A 21258-nucleotide genomic window follows, 5' to 3' on the forward strand; every position below is an offset into this window, starting at 1 on the left:
GAAGAGATTAAAAGCAGAAGCTTTAAAGAACTTATGACAGAGAGAAGGAAGTAAGGCACCCTGGTGGGGAGTGGGTAGGTGTGGGTGTGTGACAGTTGGGGTTTTCAACTCTAAGAAACAAAAGAGCAAAACAGAAGCAGCACATCCTAGGGTTTCCTACCTACTGGTGAGGGTTTCCTCCCAAGTGCTGAGTATAGTCAAATAGATACCCCAGGTTAGCCACAGATGGAAATATTTTAAATAAAAATTCAGACATGCTGGTAATTGACCTGAACAGGGACACCTAGAAGAACTCGAAGAACATGAAATACAGCAGATTGGAGAAGAGTATCTAAATCTCATGCCATGACACAATTGAACCACAGGGTACAACAACCCAGAACTCTATGGGCCAAGGGAATGCATCAGTTGAGAGTCTAGATCAAATCTCAACATCTTTTGGGCGATGTGCACAGGAAGGGAAGGCAAGGGAATGAGACAGTTTAACAAAAGCCATGGCACCAACTGAATGTAAACCCAGCCAGCTTCTTCTCATCCAAGTAAAATGATTTCTCCACTAAAATCCTTAAATACTCTTCCACACAGATTCTCATATCATACATTTCATTAGATGTAGTAGCAAATACACCTTCCTACATGAAAAACAAAAGAAAAATAGGTCACAATTTAAAAAGAAAAGAAGTAATTATTTGTGGACCATAAAAGCAACCAAAGGTTCCTTCAAACACATCATGGAGGCTACAGCCTTCTGTGATGAGCATGCCTTGGCACATCTGAAGTAGGCAGAACTTTTAATGCTTTAAAAAACACAACTTGAAACAACTCAGAACAACTTTTGATCACATTTATATGAATAATCAGACGATCTGGGATCTTAATTAACAATAGTTATTATTAAAGGGCAGAGCATGTGATCTTTGCTACACATGCAATACTTTCATTAAGAAATTCAAATTAAGCTGATTCATCAGCCCTACTTAAACCTGATGGCAGTTAGGTTGACAACTAAGTTCCAAAGTGATGCATGAAGCACTGTATTTGTTTTGATAAGAGAACTGAGCTAAGGTTAAACAAATTCTGTCACAGTTTACATAAACTAGAATTCACAAAATAATATTAATAACTTGATGCTGTCGAGATTTAGGTATCTAAAAAGATGTTAATGTATCTCATTGTGATTACAGACAATGCAGTAATCAAGTAGAGGAGGTAAAAAATAAAACCCAGTTATTTAACACTAAAATCAAGGCACTATATCCTCAAAAACCGTGCTTAGTTAAAGAAAAAAAAAACACAACAGAAATATTCGATTTAAATCAGATACACCAAGTCTGTGAAAGGTGGGAAGCAGAACTATGGACTCTTTAGTAATTCAAATAGCAACATCCAGATCAGGTTTGTTAAATTTCATTTACCTAAATTTTTTACACTAATGCAGATAGAGCTATTCATAAAATGGTTGGAAGGGATCTCAAAGATCATCTAGTTCCAACCCTCACTGCCATGGGCAGGGACACCTCCCACTAGACCAGGTCTCTGATTTGGCAAGATCAGAGATCAAACAGGATGCATAAACCATTTGTCACAGAATGGTGTCTTGACTACTTGGAATCATTCCTCTGGTCCTACAAGGAGACATGCTTTACAGTGTTCTGTGTCTAAAGGATCACACTGTGAATATAATACAGATATTGCAGGAAGGATGTTTTGTGGCCATTCTGTGGCAACACCAAAGAAAGTGGATCCTGCAGACAAAAACTTCCATTAGCAGTGAAACCTTCTAAAGCATCATCCTCAGCAACACTATAACTGTAAAGCTAAAGTACCAGACTCAAGACTGTCCACAATTTTTAATACATTTGGAAAATACCGACCTGGAATGTCTGATTGCTTTCTCCTCTAAAAATACAGAGACATGCAGTTTTTAGAGGCAGTATTTCAGAACAACAACAACAAATAGACTTTTCTGAGCAATTTTCTAGTACTGAGTCACCACAGAGTTATACCTGGAAGGTGCCTTGAGAGGAAGCCACAGACTTTTAATGGAAGACAAAGCACCTTGACTTATTGGATGTAAAAAAGCATCAGGTATGATTACCTGCACAATGAAAGTACATCCAAATGGTAAACCTGGTACTCTACCAGGAGCAAAGCATTACACAAATTGTAAACAGCTTCTACTGGCACGCTGTCCCATTTTACTTTCTATTCTGAAAGGTCGGTCATGTCCTAGTTCAGCTAAAACCTATGGTTATTTCATACAAAGAAGACTGCTTCACCAAGTGGTGGCTATACTGTTGCTTGTACAGTACTAAACCTCTAGTGATGAAAAACAATGTAAAGTGTGTGCTCTTTATTAAAGGTTTTTAGTGTCTTACCACTTTAGATCTTCTTATGGAAAAACAAGATTCAAATTAGGGCATAGTCAGATGGGCATTCTGGTATATCCAGCTGTAATCAGTAGCCCACATGAGCTCTGTAATTCCAGTTATTGGACAAACAGTTTGTACTTTCATTAAGTTTCTCCTCATATTTTGGACCCAAAAGGGATCATTGGGATAATATTGTGTGGTGTCTTTCAAGTCAGTGATAAAAGCTCTAACATAGTCAAGTTGTGCAGTATCTTCATGATGTCTACTGCATCCTAAGAGCACATTCTTAAAAGCAATTGAAGCTTAACTCAAGAGACTCACAATGATTACAATATCCTTACAATATTCTTCACTAAACTGTACCTTGATTAACAATCATGACAAAAAAAAAAAAAAAGTGTTTTACTACTTGTTTCCCATTAGATGAGCCTTTAGCTTCCCAACACCGGATATTACTATGGCAAGAATAAAGTAACCATACAATCAAAAGGACTCACCTCGAGCACTGAGTGCAGTTTTGGGTGCCCCAATATAAGAAAGATATGAAGCTCTTAGAGACTGAGGCCAAAGGAGGGTAATAAAGATCGCAAAGGGCCTGGAGGGGAAGCAGTGTGAGGAGTGGCTGAGGACACTTGGTCTGCTCAGCCTGGAGAAAAGGAGACTGAGGAGAGACCTCATGGCAGTCTACAACTTCCTTGTGATGGGAAGAAGAGGGGTAGGCACTGATCTCTTCTCTGTGGTGACCAGTGACAGGATGCAAGAGAATGGTCTGAGTTGTGTAAGGGGAGGTTTAGGTTGCATATTAGAAAAAGGTTCTTCCCCAGAGGGTGATTGGGCACTGGAATAGGCTCCCCAGGGAAGTGGTCACAGCATCAAGCCTGACAGAGTTCAAGAAGAGTTTGGATGATACTCTCAGGCACACAGTGTGATTCTTGGGGACGGTCCTGTGCAGGGCCAGGAGCTGGACTCCACGATCCTTGTAGGTCCATTCCAACTTGGCATATTCTGTGATAGTCTATGAAATTTACCTTTGTATTATGCTAAATATGGTGTACTCCGAAGAGCTCATGTTGCAAGACAACTAACTAATTTTTCCAAGGGCCTTACCTCAAACACAATTGAACTGATTGAAGTGCTCCAGCTGATCATCATTAAAGGACATCAGTGAAGTAAAAAGCGTAGACATTTGGGGTACTATCAGTGTACTGAATGTGCTAACAATTCATGGTTCTTGAAATTTTTTACAAATACAGTGACTTCAAGCACATTTAGAAATTAAGTCATTTATCAGAAGGATTTATGCTTGAATAGTTTGCCTCCATTTATAATCCCAGTCTATGTTTACTCTGTGTAAAACAGGAAGTACACTGATGTTATTTAAATAGCAGCACTTACTGTTAAAGCTGTTGACTTTAAAGAGTTATATTCAAGTCTTGAATTACAAACTCAGTTTTATACATATTCCACAGTCATATGATGACCATTCAATCCAAAACCACTGAGCAGTTTAAAACATGTTTTGCTGGAAGAGGGTCTAATCAAAGTTGCTCTTGATTAGGATTATAGAAAAGAAGATATTTGTTCGTGATTTGCATAAACAAAGAATTTAATGAACAGTGGAGAAGCATTGAAGAAAAAAGTGAAGAGTGTGAAACAAACCTCAGTGGGAATCTAGCAGTAGGAGAAGATAGTATTTCTATACAGGGGGAGGTTTGATTGAGAGTGAAGAGTTTAAACTTGATTTAGGTTACAAAACAGCCAAGAGAGGTTATGGTGGGGATGGAGAAGCAAAGGGGAGGCAGTGTAACCCAATGCTACATGAGCTTGGAGAAAAGGAAAAAAATAAATAAAATCATGCACTATGTTAAAGCCTTGGACAGAGATAACATATCTGTTCTTTCTCTCTTCCCATCCTATTCCCTAAATTCCACAGTATTGCAGCACTTCACAATAAAAATACCAGATATTATGTGATCTAACCTCCAACCACTTTTTCCCCACCACTTTGTCATGAAACCCATATAAGATTAAAAGCATAATCAAGATGCAATCCTGCAGAAAAAGGCATAGCTTGATGCAGGGTATGCTCTCTAGAGAAAGAAGATTGTAACACATTTTAGTAGATGTATGACTTTATTTTAAATGAAATCTTGAAACTACTTTATGCCTTCATTAGCATTCCCTCCCAGGAGCAAACAGAAGTTGAACTTTTTCAAAATACTGTGAGTTGACCTGATTGATGCATACATTAAACTGTCCTGCTTGTAGTCAGCAATACCTTTTTTCCCCTAACTGATTCAGCTCATATTTCAGGCAGGAAAACAAGCTTCATTTGACCCTGCAGCGAGTTCAAAGCTGTATGCCTCTGCAGTGGAGTAGACAATTCTCTAAAGCAACACAAACATACATTCTCTAAACCTATAAGCAGCAAACCCAAAAGGCAGGGTGGTTCAGAAACCCATTCCAAACGTAAGCAAAGAGCGACAGGAGTTGTAACATCACAGGAAGAGCAGCCACTGCCAGCTCTGGCCTCATGCTACTTCCACACTCAACAGGAGCTGCAGCTTTGCGCCAGGCCAACATACCATCCACAACCTGAGTCCAAGTGTGGCTGCCTCACATAGTAACAAAACAGTGTCATCAGCACACTTTCTCCATGAAGGAGCACCTCCTGGTTCCTGTTGACGTTTTGCAGAACACCACCTCTCATCTGGAAAAGGAAAATACAGTATGGCACACCACACTCAAGAGAGGAGCAAACTCTGCTCTGACAAGTAACCAGAGTTCACCAAGCAGCGCCACCACATATTAAACTGGAATAATATGAGATTAAAGAAATTGCACCAAGCTAACGAGTCACAGTGTTTTCTGCATTAAAATTGAATTCAGAAAACACAAACAAACAAAGAACCCCCACAAAATGGCAGAGAAAAATACTATCTAAAACTTAGTTGGCCATCCTGTCTGCAGTCCTGCTTTTCCTTCTTAACAGCATCAGAAAGAAAGCCAACAAAATGTGGTCTTCAGCATCAAGAGATACAATATAGCTATGCATTTCCAACTTTTCTCTTTAGTCCAACTCTTCAGACAGTCTTTATCTATTCCTGGGATATGATGAAGATAGTTATCTACAAGAAAGCAAACTAGTTCCAACATAAACAAGAAAATCAGGGAACAAGCTAGTTAGTAAAGGAAAATTCTCAGATGACTCCAAGATGATGCCTGTATGTTTTAATGTTACACAAATGCATTTAAATATATTCCATGAGTGAAGGACTAGCTGGACTCCTCCAGTTTTTCAAGGTGTCTCCAAATGCAATCACAGGTGACAGCAGAAAACTTTCACCAGACAAGATGGGATCATGTTTTCCTCTTTAGTTAAGGATGCAGACTGCTGATCCACAAGCACGAATGGCCATTATCTCACCGCTTCCAGCCAGACTTGACATATGACTTTACCCTTCATGAGTTGTGACCAACAAAAGAGAGAGGCTGAGCCTCTCAAATTTTCAAAGTGAAACATCATTTACCTTAACCTTAGAAACATCACATTGCGTAAGAGAATTTTAAACAGTTACATAAAGTCAGTCTGATCTAGGGCAATGGTTGTCAACTGGTAAGCAGCAATGCTCATGGACAAGGAAATTCAAATCTATAATATGAGCAACGAGTGACAAAGGTCAGATGCTGCTCTCTACATGCTCTGTGCTATATTCACATGGCAGAGAAGGCTGGGGAACCATCACCAAGTCCCAGCACACCCCTAGGCAAAGACCTTCTGCTTTAACCACACGTGATAAATGACATCTTCCTCCTTACCTCCCTCTTCCTCTTCAGAAGGCTTTTAAAGCTCTTAAAAGCCCACAGCTCAGTCACTGTTCTTTTAATAACCTCTGAAGTGTTTATCTTAGGGATGTCATATCTACTTATTGTTTCCTTTCCTGCTTGCTCTTGCAAACTGCCCATTTAACTTTGTTCCACATGGTCAGAATACATCTTGTAGAGCTCTCAAGAGAGTTGCATAGCATTTAATTCTTAAATTAATGCAGAGCAGCCACATCTTCCACACCTGAGCTACAAATGTTTCATTTACCAAATAAAATTTCAGCCTTGATAATGTATTTGTAAGACTTATGAAACTTACTGGAAAACTGTAGCTACTGAACCACATATGTTATTTAGCTATGTAGATGTACTGGGTGGGAGAATAAAAGAAGTAGGGGGAGGGGAGAGCTCTCCAAAGCAGATGTTTGCAAGCTTTTTTAAAACTAAGAGACAAGACATAAGACAACACTTGAAGGAGCAGCTGGGGACACCGAATAAATACAGACATTTAAATGTGACTAATTACATACACATGCTGGAATTCTCAAAGGACGATCAGGGAGCCAGGCTCCCAGCTCACTCTGACTTTCAACAGGAGTTCAGTGGCCTGTTCCTTCAGGCATGCTGCAAGATGTCATCTTGCTAAATACAGAACACTACTTCTAAATGTTGCCTTTAGTAGCTTAACCACAGCGAAGTCTATGGATTTCTACAAAACTAACTGCAGGAGCCCTCCTCTTTATTAAATAAATACAAATGCATATATCTGCTATTCCTGTTGCTCTGATGGATGAGAGAAAGTTGTCTGGACAGCCAAGAGGCCTCACAGCCTCTGGGGAACCACCTTTCTGTGCTGAACACAAATATACTCCAGAGAAACTGCTCTAATGATGGTGAGGAAAGGTTTACAGAAAGTAAAGTTTCCTTCTGTTGTGAAGCAGGAAGGCTATCTTGCATATGGAAAGCAGTGGCTCATAAAAAATCTAGGAAGAAGTATGTACCATTGTTTTTCAGAGGTATTCATGGAATATGGATACGCACAGTGTTCATGAGTTAATTCAAACACTTCAACCTAGCATGGCTGCAAAAAGACCATCTTTCCTTGGTCCCTGCTGCTCATTTTCCTTCCTCTGCATTACACAAAAAGAAAAGTGCAGTTTATAGGATACACAGCATTAAGGTATATTTCAGCTTAAAAAGCACAAGGGGAAAAAAAAATAAAATACACCATTGCTCAAGCAGCTGCCAGGAGCTGTGTGTCAGCACAAAGGGGTGTGTATGGACACAAGCAGCAGGAAGCATGGGAAAGTCTTGACCAGTTCTTTCCATGGCCTCAGTATCTTAAAAATGTTCATAAAACTACAGATTGATTTCTGGCAGGAGACAAATCCTTTGACAAACAGGAGGTGGCCTTCACCGCCAATGGAAGGTAAGGCCAGATGTTGGTAGTCACAACAAGCAGTAGCTGACTGTGCAGAGGGCCAAGGTGGCTGTGGCTGTAAAAATTGTGGAGGAACACAACATCAGATCTTTTGTGAGTGAAGGACAGAGAGGGGAGAAGCCAGAATGTACTGAGTAAGACTTTCTTTCTCCTAGCACTCAAGGTGACTCACTATGCAGCACAACGGTGTTTAGCACAAATGCAGTTTCAGGAAGGTACCAGGCCACAAAGGCCATGCATGTTGTCTTTTATCTGACATACACTCGGGCAAGGTCTGTGCTCAGCAGGCTGTAAGTCTGCTCTCTCTGTTTGATGTGAACATATGCATCAAGTGCCTGCATCCCAAGTCCTGTAACTGGGATATGAGGGATTTATGAGGACTCAGCTGATAATTGTGCCCGAGCCATTCACCAGGACCACTAGGTTTTGCACCAGTTCCACCGAGGGAGCCCACAAGTAGCAAACTGTTCTCAGAAGGAATATGCAAGTGCGAGTTGTGGTTCTTACAGAGGAAGACAGCAGAAGTTGGTGGGGGACACAAGCAGTTTGAGTGTGGTGCCTACATCTGTACTGTCAATATAACTTAGAAATCTACTAATGCTTCTCCTTGTAATCTCTTTTGCAGGGTTTCAGTCCAAGAGATTGTGCTGTAGCAGCTGGTAGAGACTAGGGTCTCTGAAGAACTTTGATAAAGCACAACAGCTTAGTGGTTTAAGACTAAATGAAAGTATTGAACACTTCCCAAGGAGAAGCTATTAGGTAACAGTTTTTAAACTGCTTTTTTTGCTTCCTCGGCAGGAGCTAAGGAAGTAGACATGCCTTTTGCATTTTAAAATAATCTACTACTTAATGTTCAAGAGCTCAGCACTTAATTTCAATTTGACCTTCCACTGAGATGAATTTTTCCATCCATTCGTCCAGCTGATTGTTCATGGTGTGCTCCATGGGACTGCAGACTGGCTCAGCAAAGCCTTAGCTGCTTTCGAGGCTTTCTGGAATGCAGAGGTGGCACTGAGAACAGGCTCAGAGGGCACACAGACAAAAACCTATGGGTAAGCTTGTAAGAAAACTGATCTTTATTTATTTTCTGGAGAGGTAAAAAAGTTTCCTAATTAGGCCTAATCTTCATTCAGCCTGTATATGTGGTCTTTGAAAACAAGCACTCTTCTGGGGCTTAAAAAAGGCAGGTGTCTCTAAGGTATTTTTAAACAGCTAGCCACTGGAAGCAGCTTTTGTTCTCCTTACAAACCTGAACCATTTAATTAGTTATATCTATGACATCATTTGCAGGATAGTGTTTATCTTTGCAGCTAAATGCTTCATTTCAAAAAAAATATTTTTTTTTACAGGTGTTAGATTCATCAGAAGAGTCTGGTTTTAAGATTAAGTGATTCTAGGTTCTCACTCATGGTTTTACAGCCTTGTCTTACTTGCTCACTGTAGGAAATTCATAAGCTGTTCACAAGGAAATCAGTTATTTTCACAATACTCAACTGGAAGATGCACTTTCCTAATACATCTAGTCTCTGCTCGTGACCTACCTATAACAAAGGTTCTGCCTCCCCTGCCTTTGCTGCTCTACCCACTGGCAAATTCCAGCTACACAGACATTTAGCTGAGCATTGCTTAATTACCACACTCTTTTCTTACCTGCCTAAGTATTAGAACCAAACTAACTATGAACAAACCTGAAGGAGATTTCAGATCATGTGGAAAAATGTTAAGAACTGTAGTTTGCTCTACACCTTCCTAAAGCAAACAGTGTGGCATGAAGAAAATGGTGGACTACATAATGAAGTGGGTTTTTTCCCCCTCATGTAATCATTCCCCTTTCTCATTCCCCTTCACGATTCCCTTTTTATTAATCACACGAGACATTGCCATGAAGACCTGCACCAATGGAACTACATACTCTAGAAATATTTTTCCCCCTTATTTCTTTATCTAAGCTGCTAGGCACTACTCTCACTTACAACTCAGATAACAAATAAACATGGAAACTAGCCAAAGCCAAACTGAGTTCTTAAGTCAGATACAGAAGAGAAGGTGAAAAAGGGAAAAGCTAGTATCAGCAGACAAAAGCTTTCTTGAGCTCTGATTTTCAAATTTTGTTTCAAGAGCCAAGGGCTCATTTACTGAACAATACCTTGCAAATCACGGTTACAAAATGCTTTACAAACCAATCTAAGTTTTTTCTCTGCATTGTAAAAATTTAATGGAATAGTCTTCAAATCATTGCCATATAGGCAAAAATTTGAATAAAGACTTAAACCCTGTCTGGCTAAATGAACAGACAGGTAGAAAAACATGCTGCACAATGCCACACTGTTAAAAGTAGTCACTCTCTTACTGCTTTCCATGAAGCAAGAAGCTGCATGTATTACATATATAGCAGGACCTTTTCAGACACCTATTTCTAGCATTTCAGGACTTTCACTGAAAAATCCATTGGTACTGTAATGTTATCAGGTCTCACTTAACAGAAGACAAAACCCTTAAAAGAAAACTGGCTGTGGCATGACACACACTCTTGGAACAAAACAAAGGGAGGCAAACTTCTGAAGGCCCTTCTGTATACCACCTAACTATTCAAAACAGAACCTGGTGAGAGTGGAATGTTTCAGTTAATTTATGTTTGCAGAATCACAGACACCACAGGGTCTTAACCACAACTGGGGTTCAAAAGACATGGACAGAGGCCTCTGTGGCTATATCACTCCTCTAAGGAGTGCAATACATACCTAAAGGGAGGCCAAAGCAAAAAAACCACCCAATCTGGTATTCAGTATAACTGTGCTCTCTTCTCTAAGCATAGTATCCTCCAGGCCTGCTCTGAGGACAATTCAAGCTCAGTGATAAGTCCACTGTCCTGTATGTCACACATGCATATACCCTCTCTCACAGCAGACACAACTGGAGTAGAAAGGCAAGAAACTGCCTTTTCCCACAGTCTATTTCCCCCTCTTCTGCAAAGTCTTAGGACCTACAGCAATACAAATGACACTTTAACAGAAGACACCAGCCTAGGACTTGGTAGATACAAGTTTGCGCTCTGATTTCTCAGAATGTGTGGTAATCATTTGGTCTGTGCAATGGAAAATGACACGACGAGAGTCCTTAGGTAGAAGTTAGAGGAAGGTTGGGCCCTCCAGGTGCTGCAAAGCTATAGTGACATAGCAGTTTTTGTTCTGAGATACAGCAGCTACTTAACTAGTTCACTCAAACTCAGAGCCTATAAAGGAACTTTCACCAGACTATCGCTGTTATTCGCTCTGCCTCTTCACAGCAGACAGCAAAGAATTCAAATGTACCTACTCCAGAGCTCTGATAGGACCTCTCAGAAGCCAACCAGCTCTGCCACTGCTTCTGAAGTAGCCACCTGAAAGTGTTTGGTGTGGTCAGGGGGCAATGGTCTTCCAGACTTCTACTCAGAGGACAGCAAAATCTTACTCCCATCTGAGTCCCATGGCATCTATTTTTCAACTTGAATGAGACTGTATGGTTGATGCTGAGACTGCTTTAAAAACTGACGCAGACTTGTTTGTTAAGTCAACTCTGTAACCCACTGTCACCACACAAGTTGTGCTACAAATTGCTTAACTGGTAAGGTCCTTAATGAAAATAGAAGCACATTATTTTATTACCCTTTGATGTCTTTTTAGTATTTATGCTGTGACTAAATTGGACAAAAGATTTATTAACATTTAAGGCTATTATAAAGAAAATGATAACGTGGAGAGAAGGAGAAAATGAAAAAAATCTCGCATCCCATAAACTCAAAAGGATATTGTTGATTAAGAACATTTAATGTCCAAATCAATGTTTTGATTCCTCCAACTATTTTTAAATGAAGCACTGCACATTTATGTGTTTCTCATAACTCTGCAGTTACATTTCAAATCCTACCGTGTTGCAAGTTTATGGCAGACGACACCAGTGTCTGTTATTACTTCACTCAGTCTCAGCTCAAGGTGGACCTTCCCCTGAAACACACCAGAAGCACCAAAAAGTTAGTTTTATGCATAGTCAGTCAAACCATTCCAACTTAAACTAAAGCAAGCCAGCTAGTGCAAGTAATTCCAGAAGAACCATAAAGATTAAGTAACAACTGTGTAACTATGGTCTTTCAACTGCCAGAGAATCCAGATTAGTAGCCATTTATGTACATTTCAATGCATACTTCCCACCATTACCTTATCTCTGTATGTTTTACCTATTAAAGGATAAGGAGTATCACAAAAATGTTGTGTTGGAGCTTTATTTATAATTAGCATTTCAAATATTAAGCAAGTATCTGCAATACTATCATTGAAAAGCTACCACAGAAGTGCATTATAAATTAACACCTATATGTTTTAAACATTATAAAAATAAAATCTATTAAACAATATAAATTGTGACACAAGTATCAGCAAAACTATACTGAACAACCAAAAGAAACCCCCCCCCAAAAAACATTCAAATATGTTGAACGCTTTCAGACAGTCTTCATCTCCTTACCATCACACTAACTTTATTATGACTTGGGCTAAGATACTATATATCGAAAGCTGGTGAAGGCAGTTCAAAGCATAGCTAGGAGTGCAGCAACAGTTAAGCAGCCTGGTCCTCTTAGGCTGAGCAGTATAAACAAACCCAGTGCCCAAAAACTTGTCCTGAAGAAGCCTATGAGATTGTTTCTTACTGCTACAGTCAATTCTCTTCCTTCCTAGTGTATTCCCTTCCCTTCCTAGTGTATTCCCTTTCTCAGTGCCATTTTTTCTACCCTACCTTGAATGCATATTCCACACCTTCCTGCACTTCACTCTTTCACTCTTCAAACCTCTATCACCTTATACCTTTAGTATTCTGACTCAGTAACAGTTTTTCCCATGCCAGGGCTGGAACACAGACCTTTCAAGTACATGTGGCAGATGATACTGGTGTTCATCCACAAAACTAGGAAGACAGCCTCTCCAATCTGTATAAAAGCCCACGGTTGCAGAGGCATCACAGCAGCTCGCTGGCATTTTGAACAGGGAAGGACCCAAATACGTGTGTTAGTTTAAAAACAAAACTCCTGCCAGGTATCTTTTGCCTCATTTTAAACAAAACAATTAAACCTCCCTGCCCAATGTAAAACCCAAAGGTGTTGCATTTCGCTGTCAGACTCCTGATCCATCTCTTTCAGCAAGACAGGTATCCCTGTCAGTGTGTACACAAGTCAACATCTGTCACTGGCTTCTGAACTGAAGCCTGTCCTCACACATAAGAGCAGGACTTCTCTGCACAAACGCATAAAAAGCCACTTCTAGACCCAGCTCTTAAGGACTCAGTACCACTGCAGTGCCCACTGTACTCACACATGACAAGAGCTGAGTACAGAACCAATTAAGAACTCTGGTTAAGCACTTTGGTTTTCTCCCTTCTATTTTACTATCTTTTCCCTTACTCTTCACTGCTCTCTCTTCCACTGGTCAAATGCTTAATTACAGGAGCTAAACCATTAGACTCTGGAGAACAAAGTTATATTGTGAACAGGTAAAAACAATTGCTGCTGTCTTGCATACCACCTTTACTAGAGAAATCAACATTAATACATGTTTTGAAGAGACAGGAACAGAGATCTAAAAACTCCAGAGAAAATATCCCTTTGTAGAAAAATACTAAGGGAAGAAAATGTTTTTATAGAAATATTTATGCTTTTTATGTATTGTAGCTTTAATTTTTCTCTTGTGAAGGCTTTGAAAATGGTCAGCTGATCAAAAAGTGACTCAAAGTTTCATACAGCAAAACAGAGGTCATGGGATCACTAGGACCAGCAGCCTACAACTATTCCCAAAACACCTTCCAGTGTTTTACTTCCAGTTAAAAACTCAAATACCTTAAAATAAGGCTACAGTAACATACTGGTAGGGTTAATTGACAGAAAATGTAACTCCTACATAAACAGAATGCTTTTTCCCAAATCAATTAGGCAAAACATAAGGATTCATCTGAATAAGTTTACTCCTGTCCTATGGCATTAGCTGGGTTTACAAAATATCAGATAACTCATTTTTCAAAGGGAAGACTGAAAACTGCAATAAATCAGTATCATAAGATCAAAGTTAATCTATTCAACAAGAAGGTCAACTTATAATGGATTAAAAGTACCACAGAAACAGGGAATTGCCATGATCTTTACTGACAGATTGTAAGAAAAAAATTCAGATTTTTATTATTAAAAGAATTACTGTGATAATAACAAGAGTCTCCAATTGTAGTAGATATGCAGTTACAGACAAAACTCACCAGCAGGAAAGGTTAGACAATGCAACAGGATAAGAAAAATACTCTGTCTCTGTTTTACAGCTGAAACAGTGCCTTGATCCTGCTCAGACAGAATCCCTCTTTTGGAGTCAGGGCCTGAATCTAGGGTCAGTCCTGGGCTTTAAGGTCATAAACCTTTTTTCCCTTCAGCACATCAAAAAACCTCAGAAAAATCTGGAGGTTTGACAATTCTGAAGTAGAATGTATTAATTACTCAAAACATTTCCATTAAAAAATATATTTCAGGATGTTCCTAGAAGCAGCTATGCTTATTAGCATAACCTTCTCATCTGGAAAGACAGGACCTTCTCAAGGAACAAGCTGACAAAGTGCCAAGTCAACTGCTGAACACTTCCTTTTCCATAAGCTCCAGCTGATACGGAAGGTGAGTTCACAGGTTGTACATCCTTCCTAATCGCATCTAACATCACAAAATGGGGCCAGCCAGCTTCCATTTTTCAATTATTGATTAAAGAACCCATCAGTTGAATGAATTTCTTATAAGGAAGTAGACAATATTCAAAAGGAAACCACTAACAAACCAAACTTTTGAAAGGTCTTACAAAGGAAAAAACAAATTATGTTTGTTAAATATACCCTTTACTACACAAACAGTTATCTGAAAACCAAACTTGAAACTGATCATAAGAAGAAAAGAAAAAGCAGAGTCAAGGTCCTGGTTTTATAGATACAGGAAAAGCCTGCCTCCAACCACCTCCTTTCTCCTTGGAATGCAGCTGCGAGTTACTGCAGATTGAAACACTGATAGCACAAAAACTCCTGGAAAAGGTAGTTGTCTACTATTAAGCCTCCTGGACAAGAGGTTTGTGATCATCCACCTTTCTACTTCTCATTAGCCTACTCAATTTTGCTGGGAACTTTTCCCTCGAAGGTGTGAGTGCACCTGCATGGAAGTTTTCCAAACATTTATCCTATATGGGGACACTTTTCCCAACACAGCTCAACTCTACTCACTGCTCAGTAGTGTGGAAAGAGGGACTGTGAGTGCCTTTTGGCTCTTTACTCCTCATCCTGCTGGTAAAGAGTTACTGCAGGCAGTCTCATGCTAGCTCCTGGAGATGGGCGAGTTGTAGGAGAGGACTAGGCTAAGCAGGTGACATGAACCACAGCCCACTAGTGACTAATGCCAACACAATATTTTTTTTTTGAATCTCAAATTTAGGACTATGATAGCCCTGGTGTGTTGGTTTATTTTCTCTTGCTGCAATTTGTCTGGAGAAACAAGCATTGGAAGAACTCAGTGGTGTACACACACCATTCCAAACTAGGGAACAACTTGTGTTGTTGCTTTCTCAGTCTTTCTAAATTTTATTTCAGGATATAGCCAGTGTTACTGAACAGATCCTGTCTACTTTGAAACCCTCTTAGGCAACTTTCGAAGATGTCACTTTCTGGTACTGGTAAAGCTTAAAAGCAAACAATAAAACTGAGCCAAAGTCTAAGGGCTCACTAAATGCTGCCCTTGAGGGAGTGGGAAAGACCAAGGGTGCAGCTATTGCTTTAGGTAAATCCAAACCTGCAGTATTATCAGCGGCCTCACATACGGTTACAGTCTAACAGCAGGTTTGAGAGCAGGAGGAAGAGTTTGTTTGCTGTCTACATTTGCTGCTTGTAACAGCTGCTCCTTCCTTTAGCAGAGGGCGGCAGGCAGCTGGGAAAGGTCTAAGGATCATGCTCCAGATCACAGCCTGCCTGCTGGGCCACAGTGCAGCACACAAGAAACTGGAACAAAACCCAGTCTATTGCTGAGGAAAGTACAACAGCTCTAATGAACACTGCATGGATTCATAAATGCTAAGCAAAGCAGAACTGATGACTGCTTGCTCTCCGTATGTGCAAGCTTGTCAGAATTGCTCAATAATTGGCAAACAACTTCACATGGCACAATGTTAACTTTCCTGTTTCTCTAAAGGGAGAGTGCAGCCATATGGTCAAAATCCTTATAATCAGTCGTGTTTTCCTCTTAAATATTTTGAGATACAATATGTAGATAGCGTAAATGAAAGGTTTTAATTTCCCCAGACAAATCGTGTTCTGCAGATACAAACCCCAGGTATGCTACTTTAAAACCATGTAAATATTGTTCAGAAGTAGGTGCTCCTTACCACATGCCATGTTACAGACTAGCTATTGAAGATTAACAGATCAAAACCTGACTGACTGTCTTAGTCCTTTGTGCTGTTAAGTCTCAATGCTCCACTCTTACAGTCACACAGGGAGGAAGTCTTGCCACAAAGCAGGATCTGGTCGATAGTTGGTCTTTTCCTTTATCACAAACATTATTTACCATTGCCGATGCATGGCTCAGTTGTCTGAAATAATTTTGTCAGTAGGCATTTAGCCTTGAGAATCTCCCCACCCTATCGAAACAGACATTTCATCTCTTTTCAAAATAACTAGAAGATAGAAACCTAAGAGCCACTGTTCACAAAATAGAGGGTAACACCCATTTATTTCCTGTGTGTGGTAGAAAGCAGATACTAAACCTGGAAGCAGCTTCTTTTTACAATTTGCATATACCCGTGCTTACAGTAGGTTGTACAAAATGTGTCAGTTGTTCATCTTTACATGAGAAGCATTTAAATACTTACACAAAGATAGCAAATATCAGTGTTGGACAGTGAGCATGCAATGCTCTTAACTGTTCAACAGATAACGTAATTCTATCAATCACTGAAGTGAAACAGCCCTATACAGTTCCTCCTAAAGATAATTTGCTCAACCTTGTCCATCTTCAAACACATATCCTTAAATAACAATTAGCATCAGAGTCATTGCAGTTCAATGCGATTTGTTTGACAAATATAAAGAGCATTGATTTACACAGAACAGGAAGTGGGCAGATATGCAAGAGTTTGTGGAAACAATATTATGAAGGTGGAGTGAACAAAATAACACAGTAATACACTTCCAGCTTGCTTTGCAGTTCTGCGATAAACTTCTTTGTCACACAGGACTGAATGAAGAAGAGCTAATTCAAAAGCTTGTGGTGAAACCTTGGCTCTGATGAACTCGTGGCAAAACTCCCACCCTGGCAAGGCCAAGATTTCATTCATGAAGCCTGACACTTGGGATAAAGATTCTGCATTCAATGGGAAGGTTATGACAAAGGAGGAAAGGTTTTTTTGAGGAGCACAGAGTGCCCTGGATGGATTCTTCTACCTAATACAGAGGCAGCATTTCAGAGCCAGAAGTGATGTCCAGCACAATCAAAGAATTTTAGGTGTACTCTCCAAACATACCTGTAAGTAATGTTTTCCACTAATGAAGTCTCGTACACCACAAGACACTCATATCAGTCCACACTCAGGAATAGGTATGTTTAAATCAACAACACTCAAAGGCCTATGCAGGCAAAATGCTAATGTGGTGAAGGGCTTCTGGTGTCTGAAGAAAGTACTTAACATCAGTAAATCTTTTGCACAAAGCTTTGAGTACAGAAGGTTAAAATGTGAGACAATTTGCTTCCTCATTGTTGGTTATCTGCCCTTCACATGCCTTTTATTTTTTTTAAGTCAATAGCCAAATAACTATGTTTCAGACACATTAAAGTTCTTATGAGAAGGAAAGGGAAATGAGCAATTTTCAAGTTTTTGTCAGACTTTTTTTGCCCCAACAATGAGTTTTACATAAGACCTTGAGCATGACTGGCTTTGGAAAAGCACTCTGTCATTTAGAACTGAGAACTCAGCTGTAGGAGGACATGACCATTTCACATTTGTCAGTGCTGTGGAGGAAGTAACTAAAGCACACTTGAAAAGGGGAACTTTTAAAACAAGAGCCTGGACAGGAAAACATGTCAGAATGATCTAATTCTCCTTACATTTCTCCCCTGCTTTGGCATATACAGACTACATGGTTTGGAGTATGCTGCTGTATACCAATATTAATTGGAATATCTCTGGATCTTTAACCACTCCACTGATTACATGCACACAAAGGGTATTCAGGTTGCAGGGCCCAAACTTCACAACACAGACCCGAACTATGAAATTACTGTGAAAAAAAATGAAGGGGGAAACTACTCAAAAACAGGAAAGGCCTTTTAGAGATTGCATGTGCACTTGGGCTTAAATTCCGCTGAGAACACAGGGACCACTGAGAGCATCTGTCATCTACAGCCCTAGGCAAATATCTGAATCAGTTACTGTTGGGTAAACTTCCTTCTGTGAAGAAAAGGCAAACATTCATGGATCAAAAGAGATGTACACACAACAGCAGGGCAATTTTTGCTTCCAGACCTCAAAAAGCATGAGAACGCAAATCCTGAAAGACAAATGACTAGTAGAAAAGAAACAGGTCTCATGGAAAGTGTGCAACATCATGCTCTTATGGACTTCAAAGACCTTAGAAAGTTGTTTCTTCTGCTGTTAGTCCCTCCCTTCCAGTTGAAGCTGCTTGATTGTTCATAGTCTATTTCAATACAGAAGATAAACCATTTTCAGTAACAGCTTAATTCCTGTTTTATTTTTCACTGAAATGCTTGGGCTCTTGTACTGTCAGACACTGGGTGTTTAGCTCTGGGCACAGTACCATCCCACTGAGAAGGAGGTAGGCTCCCTCAGACGATGGGAACTTAAAATTCCTTAAACTAAACGTGCAGAAACCCACTTGGTTATAGTTTCATACTTTCAGAACAAGTTTTCCAGTCCAGAAAGTTAAGCCATAAATTATGCATTAACAGCTGCTGTCAACTCTCATTCTGCACTCTGTATAATAAAACTTCCTGATCACATTTAATGTTTTAGTCTATATTTAAAAAGAAAATATTCACATATCATGTAATTTCATATTGTATGCCAAACACAAATACAATTTTGCCGGAGTTTCAGAATTAGTTCTCCACAGAGCTGCTCGAACTTAAGCACCTAGAGCACAACTTATTTCATCACCCAGCTACATCTAAACAGCATTCAGGACAAGAGTAGACTATGCAATATGCCATTTTCAAACTAGTGAGAGCAAAACCAGCCAGTAAAATGGGGGGGCATTAATGAATTCTGTCAACCTCAAGGGTCCACTGATGAATGACAAAGCGCTTTGGTTCTGACGGTTACTGTTGCCCAATGAAGCGAAATTCAGAAGCACCTGATGATGATGGTTATCCCAAATAGGCAGGTTTGCAAGACCAAACGATGAATCAAAACCACAAAGGGCATGCCTTTGGTGGTAACACCTGATCTGCATCTGTGGGCTGAGCAGCTGCACAGTCCCACCGGTGCTGCTCATGTGAGACTAAACAGCATTGGTGCTGAGGTCACAGGCCTCTTAGCAGTCACTTAGCCTAGACAGAAAATGCCCTCATTTCTTCCTCAAGATGAGCAATCGTGCCAGACTCCTTTACTTGCTGTCAAGCAATAAACGGAGGTGGCATTAAACCATCTGTGTAGTCTGACAGTTAACGCACTCCTGCTGTCAGTAACAGCCCTACCTGCAATAAAATTTATGAAGTCAATCTCACTCCTGACAATACAAAGCACCTTTATAAGACAGCAAGAATCAGCAATGTTGTAAAACCATAAAACTGAATTAAAAAAGCCTTGAGCTAAACACCTCGGAAACAATGTTCGACAAGGTTATACGACATTAACACTTACATATTGATTTTTTAAATGTAAAGGAACTCACACAAGTGAAGTATAAACCATGTTGAACAAAATTTTTAATTCTACTCATTAAACTCCGGATAGCTCAAAATATCAGTTCTTACATCACAAATGTATTATCCATAATTTCAAATCAGTCTTTCTATTCTGAAAAAACGAGGGTAAATATGTCTCGGAATTGGGCCACAAGAACCCTGGTATCCAATATCACTAATATTTCAACAATCCGTTGCTTTTAAGCTGGTTTTGAGTTTCTGACTGTGCTGACTCGTCTGCTTAAAATCTGAATATTTTCAGGCTTTGCACGCAGTAAAGTCCTACGCAGCTTATCACTGTCACTCAGTTTCTTTGATATCATGACCTAATGAATTAGAAAGAATTAGAAACCTGGTCTCTTTTTTCTTTTTTAATTCCTCACTCTGATTGTATGACCTCAAGCAAGTCACATTCTTTCTGACATTTATTCTCACTGTATTCCAAGTGTTGGAGTGACAGTAGCTTACCTCAATACGGTGCTGTGATGCATAACTAAATAACCATGAAGTGCTCTACAACATGGAAAATAGTATTAAGGCCACTGGCTGACAAAAACAGAAGATGCATGAGTTCCCTGGCACACAGCTCAATGTTTAATCCACTAGATTATAAGGCAAATAGGAACAACTGCTCGAATGATAAAACCGACAGTGTTAAAACTGCTTTTGTACTACTAATATTTGCATGATTCACTGCAAATTTCAATTCACTAAAAATTTCTCAAATTATTTTCCTTAAAATTGCACAAAAACTGAGTAACGCTGCATAAATACCTACCATTAACACAAGTATTCCTTTTTTCTCTTATAAATGAAAAAGTGTTTAGAAAAACAACTGAGATACTGCAAACGTAAAAACAGACAAACACAAAAATACTTAATTTGGCTATTTTTACTTGCATAAGAATTCATACGAAACATTTACAAATTTGCTTCCGGTATTATGGAAAAACAAAGCCCTCTTGCAGACTTCTTAACATAAAGACCAAAGAATATTTAAGTAAATGGATAAAATCATCAGAGAACTGTTCATATTTACATTAGTTGTAATAAATTCTTATCATGGAGCCCAGAAAGAGCTTTTAACAGTCAGGCTCTTATAAAGATACAAATAGCGGAAGCGATAAACTGTACAAACAATTACAGAGAACACACTTTCCAGCAAATATTGTGCTCCTCATCGCTCCAAAAGCTAGAGCTGCCTGCAAAGCTTTTTGTTATGAGTTCACAGCTTACATTACCAGTGCTGTCCTAGAAAGCACCTCAGTCTAAAAAGCTTCCACAAACTCGCTCTGTAAATATTGTAACAAAATAAACAATGCAGAAGCTTATCCAAATATTGGCCTTCTTCAGCTGATAAATTACAAAGGGAAAGTTTTCTTATCCTACAGGAAATAAACACTAAATCTACTGTTTTAAAGGCACTGTCATAAGAGGCTTTGGGGTAAGAAGACAGGGAAAACAGAGTAAACAGAATAGATCTCCAAGTTAAAAGGCTCTTAAAAGCCTTTCCATTACCAGTGATATTGAAATGTGGCATTAAAGAAGATCAATATTTTTCAAGAGAAAGCCCCAGTCTGAACAGGCTATCATGAGGCTTTCTTTGTATCACATGCACAACGGTGTATTATTTGTCTCTCCAAATAAAAAGAAAATCTAACCTTGAA

General features: G+C 39.4%; 1 protein-coding gene across 2 annotated transcripts in view; it reads right to left on the reverse strand.

The window, feature by feature from the left end:
* Window positions 1-21258, reverse strand: part of RASA3 (RAS p21 protein activator 3) — a 126042-nt gene that overhangs the window by 42196 nt on the left and 62588 nt on the right. For both annotated transcript variants that reach the window (XM_027640523.1, XM_027640533.1), the window contains exon 5: window positions 11545-11621. In XM_027640523.1, coding sequence (XP_027496324.1) covers window positions 11545-11621 — 77 coding nt within the window. The remainder of the gene's footprint in view (window positions 1-11544; window positions 11622-21258) is intronic.

Source organism: Corapipo altera, unplaced genomic scaffold, assembly GCF_003945725.1.
Source record: "Corapipo altera isolate COAL_440 unplaced genomic scaffold, ASM394572v1 0, whole genome shotgun sequence".
Lineage (NCBI taxonomy): Eukaryota > Metazoa > Chordata > Aves > Passeriformes > Pipridae > Corapipo > Corapipo altera.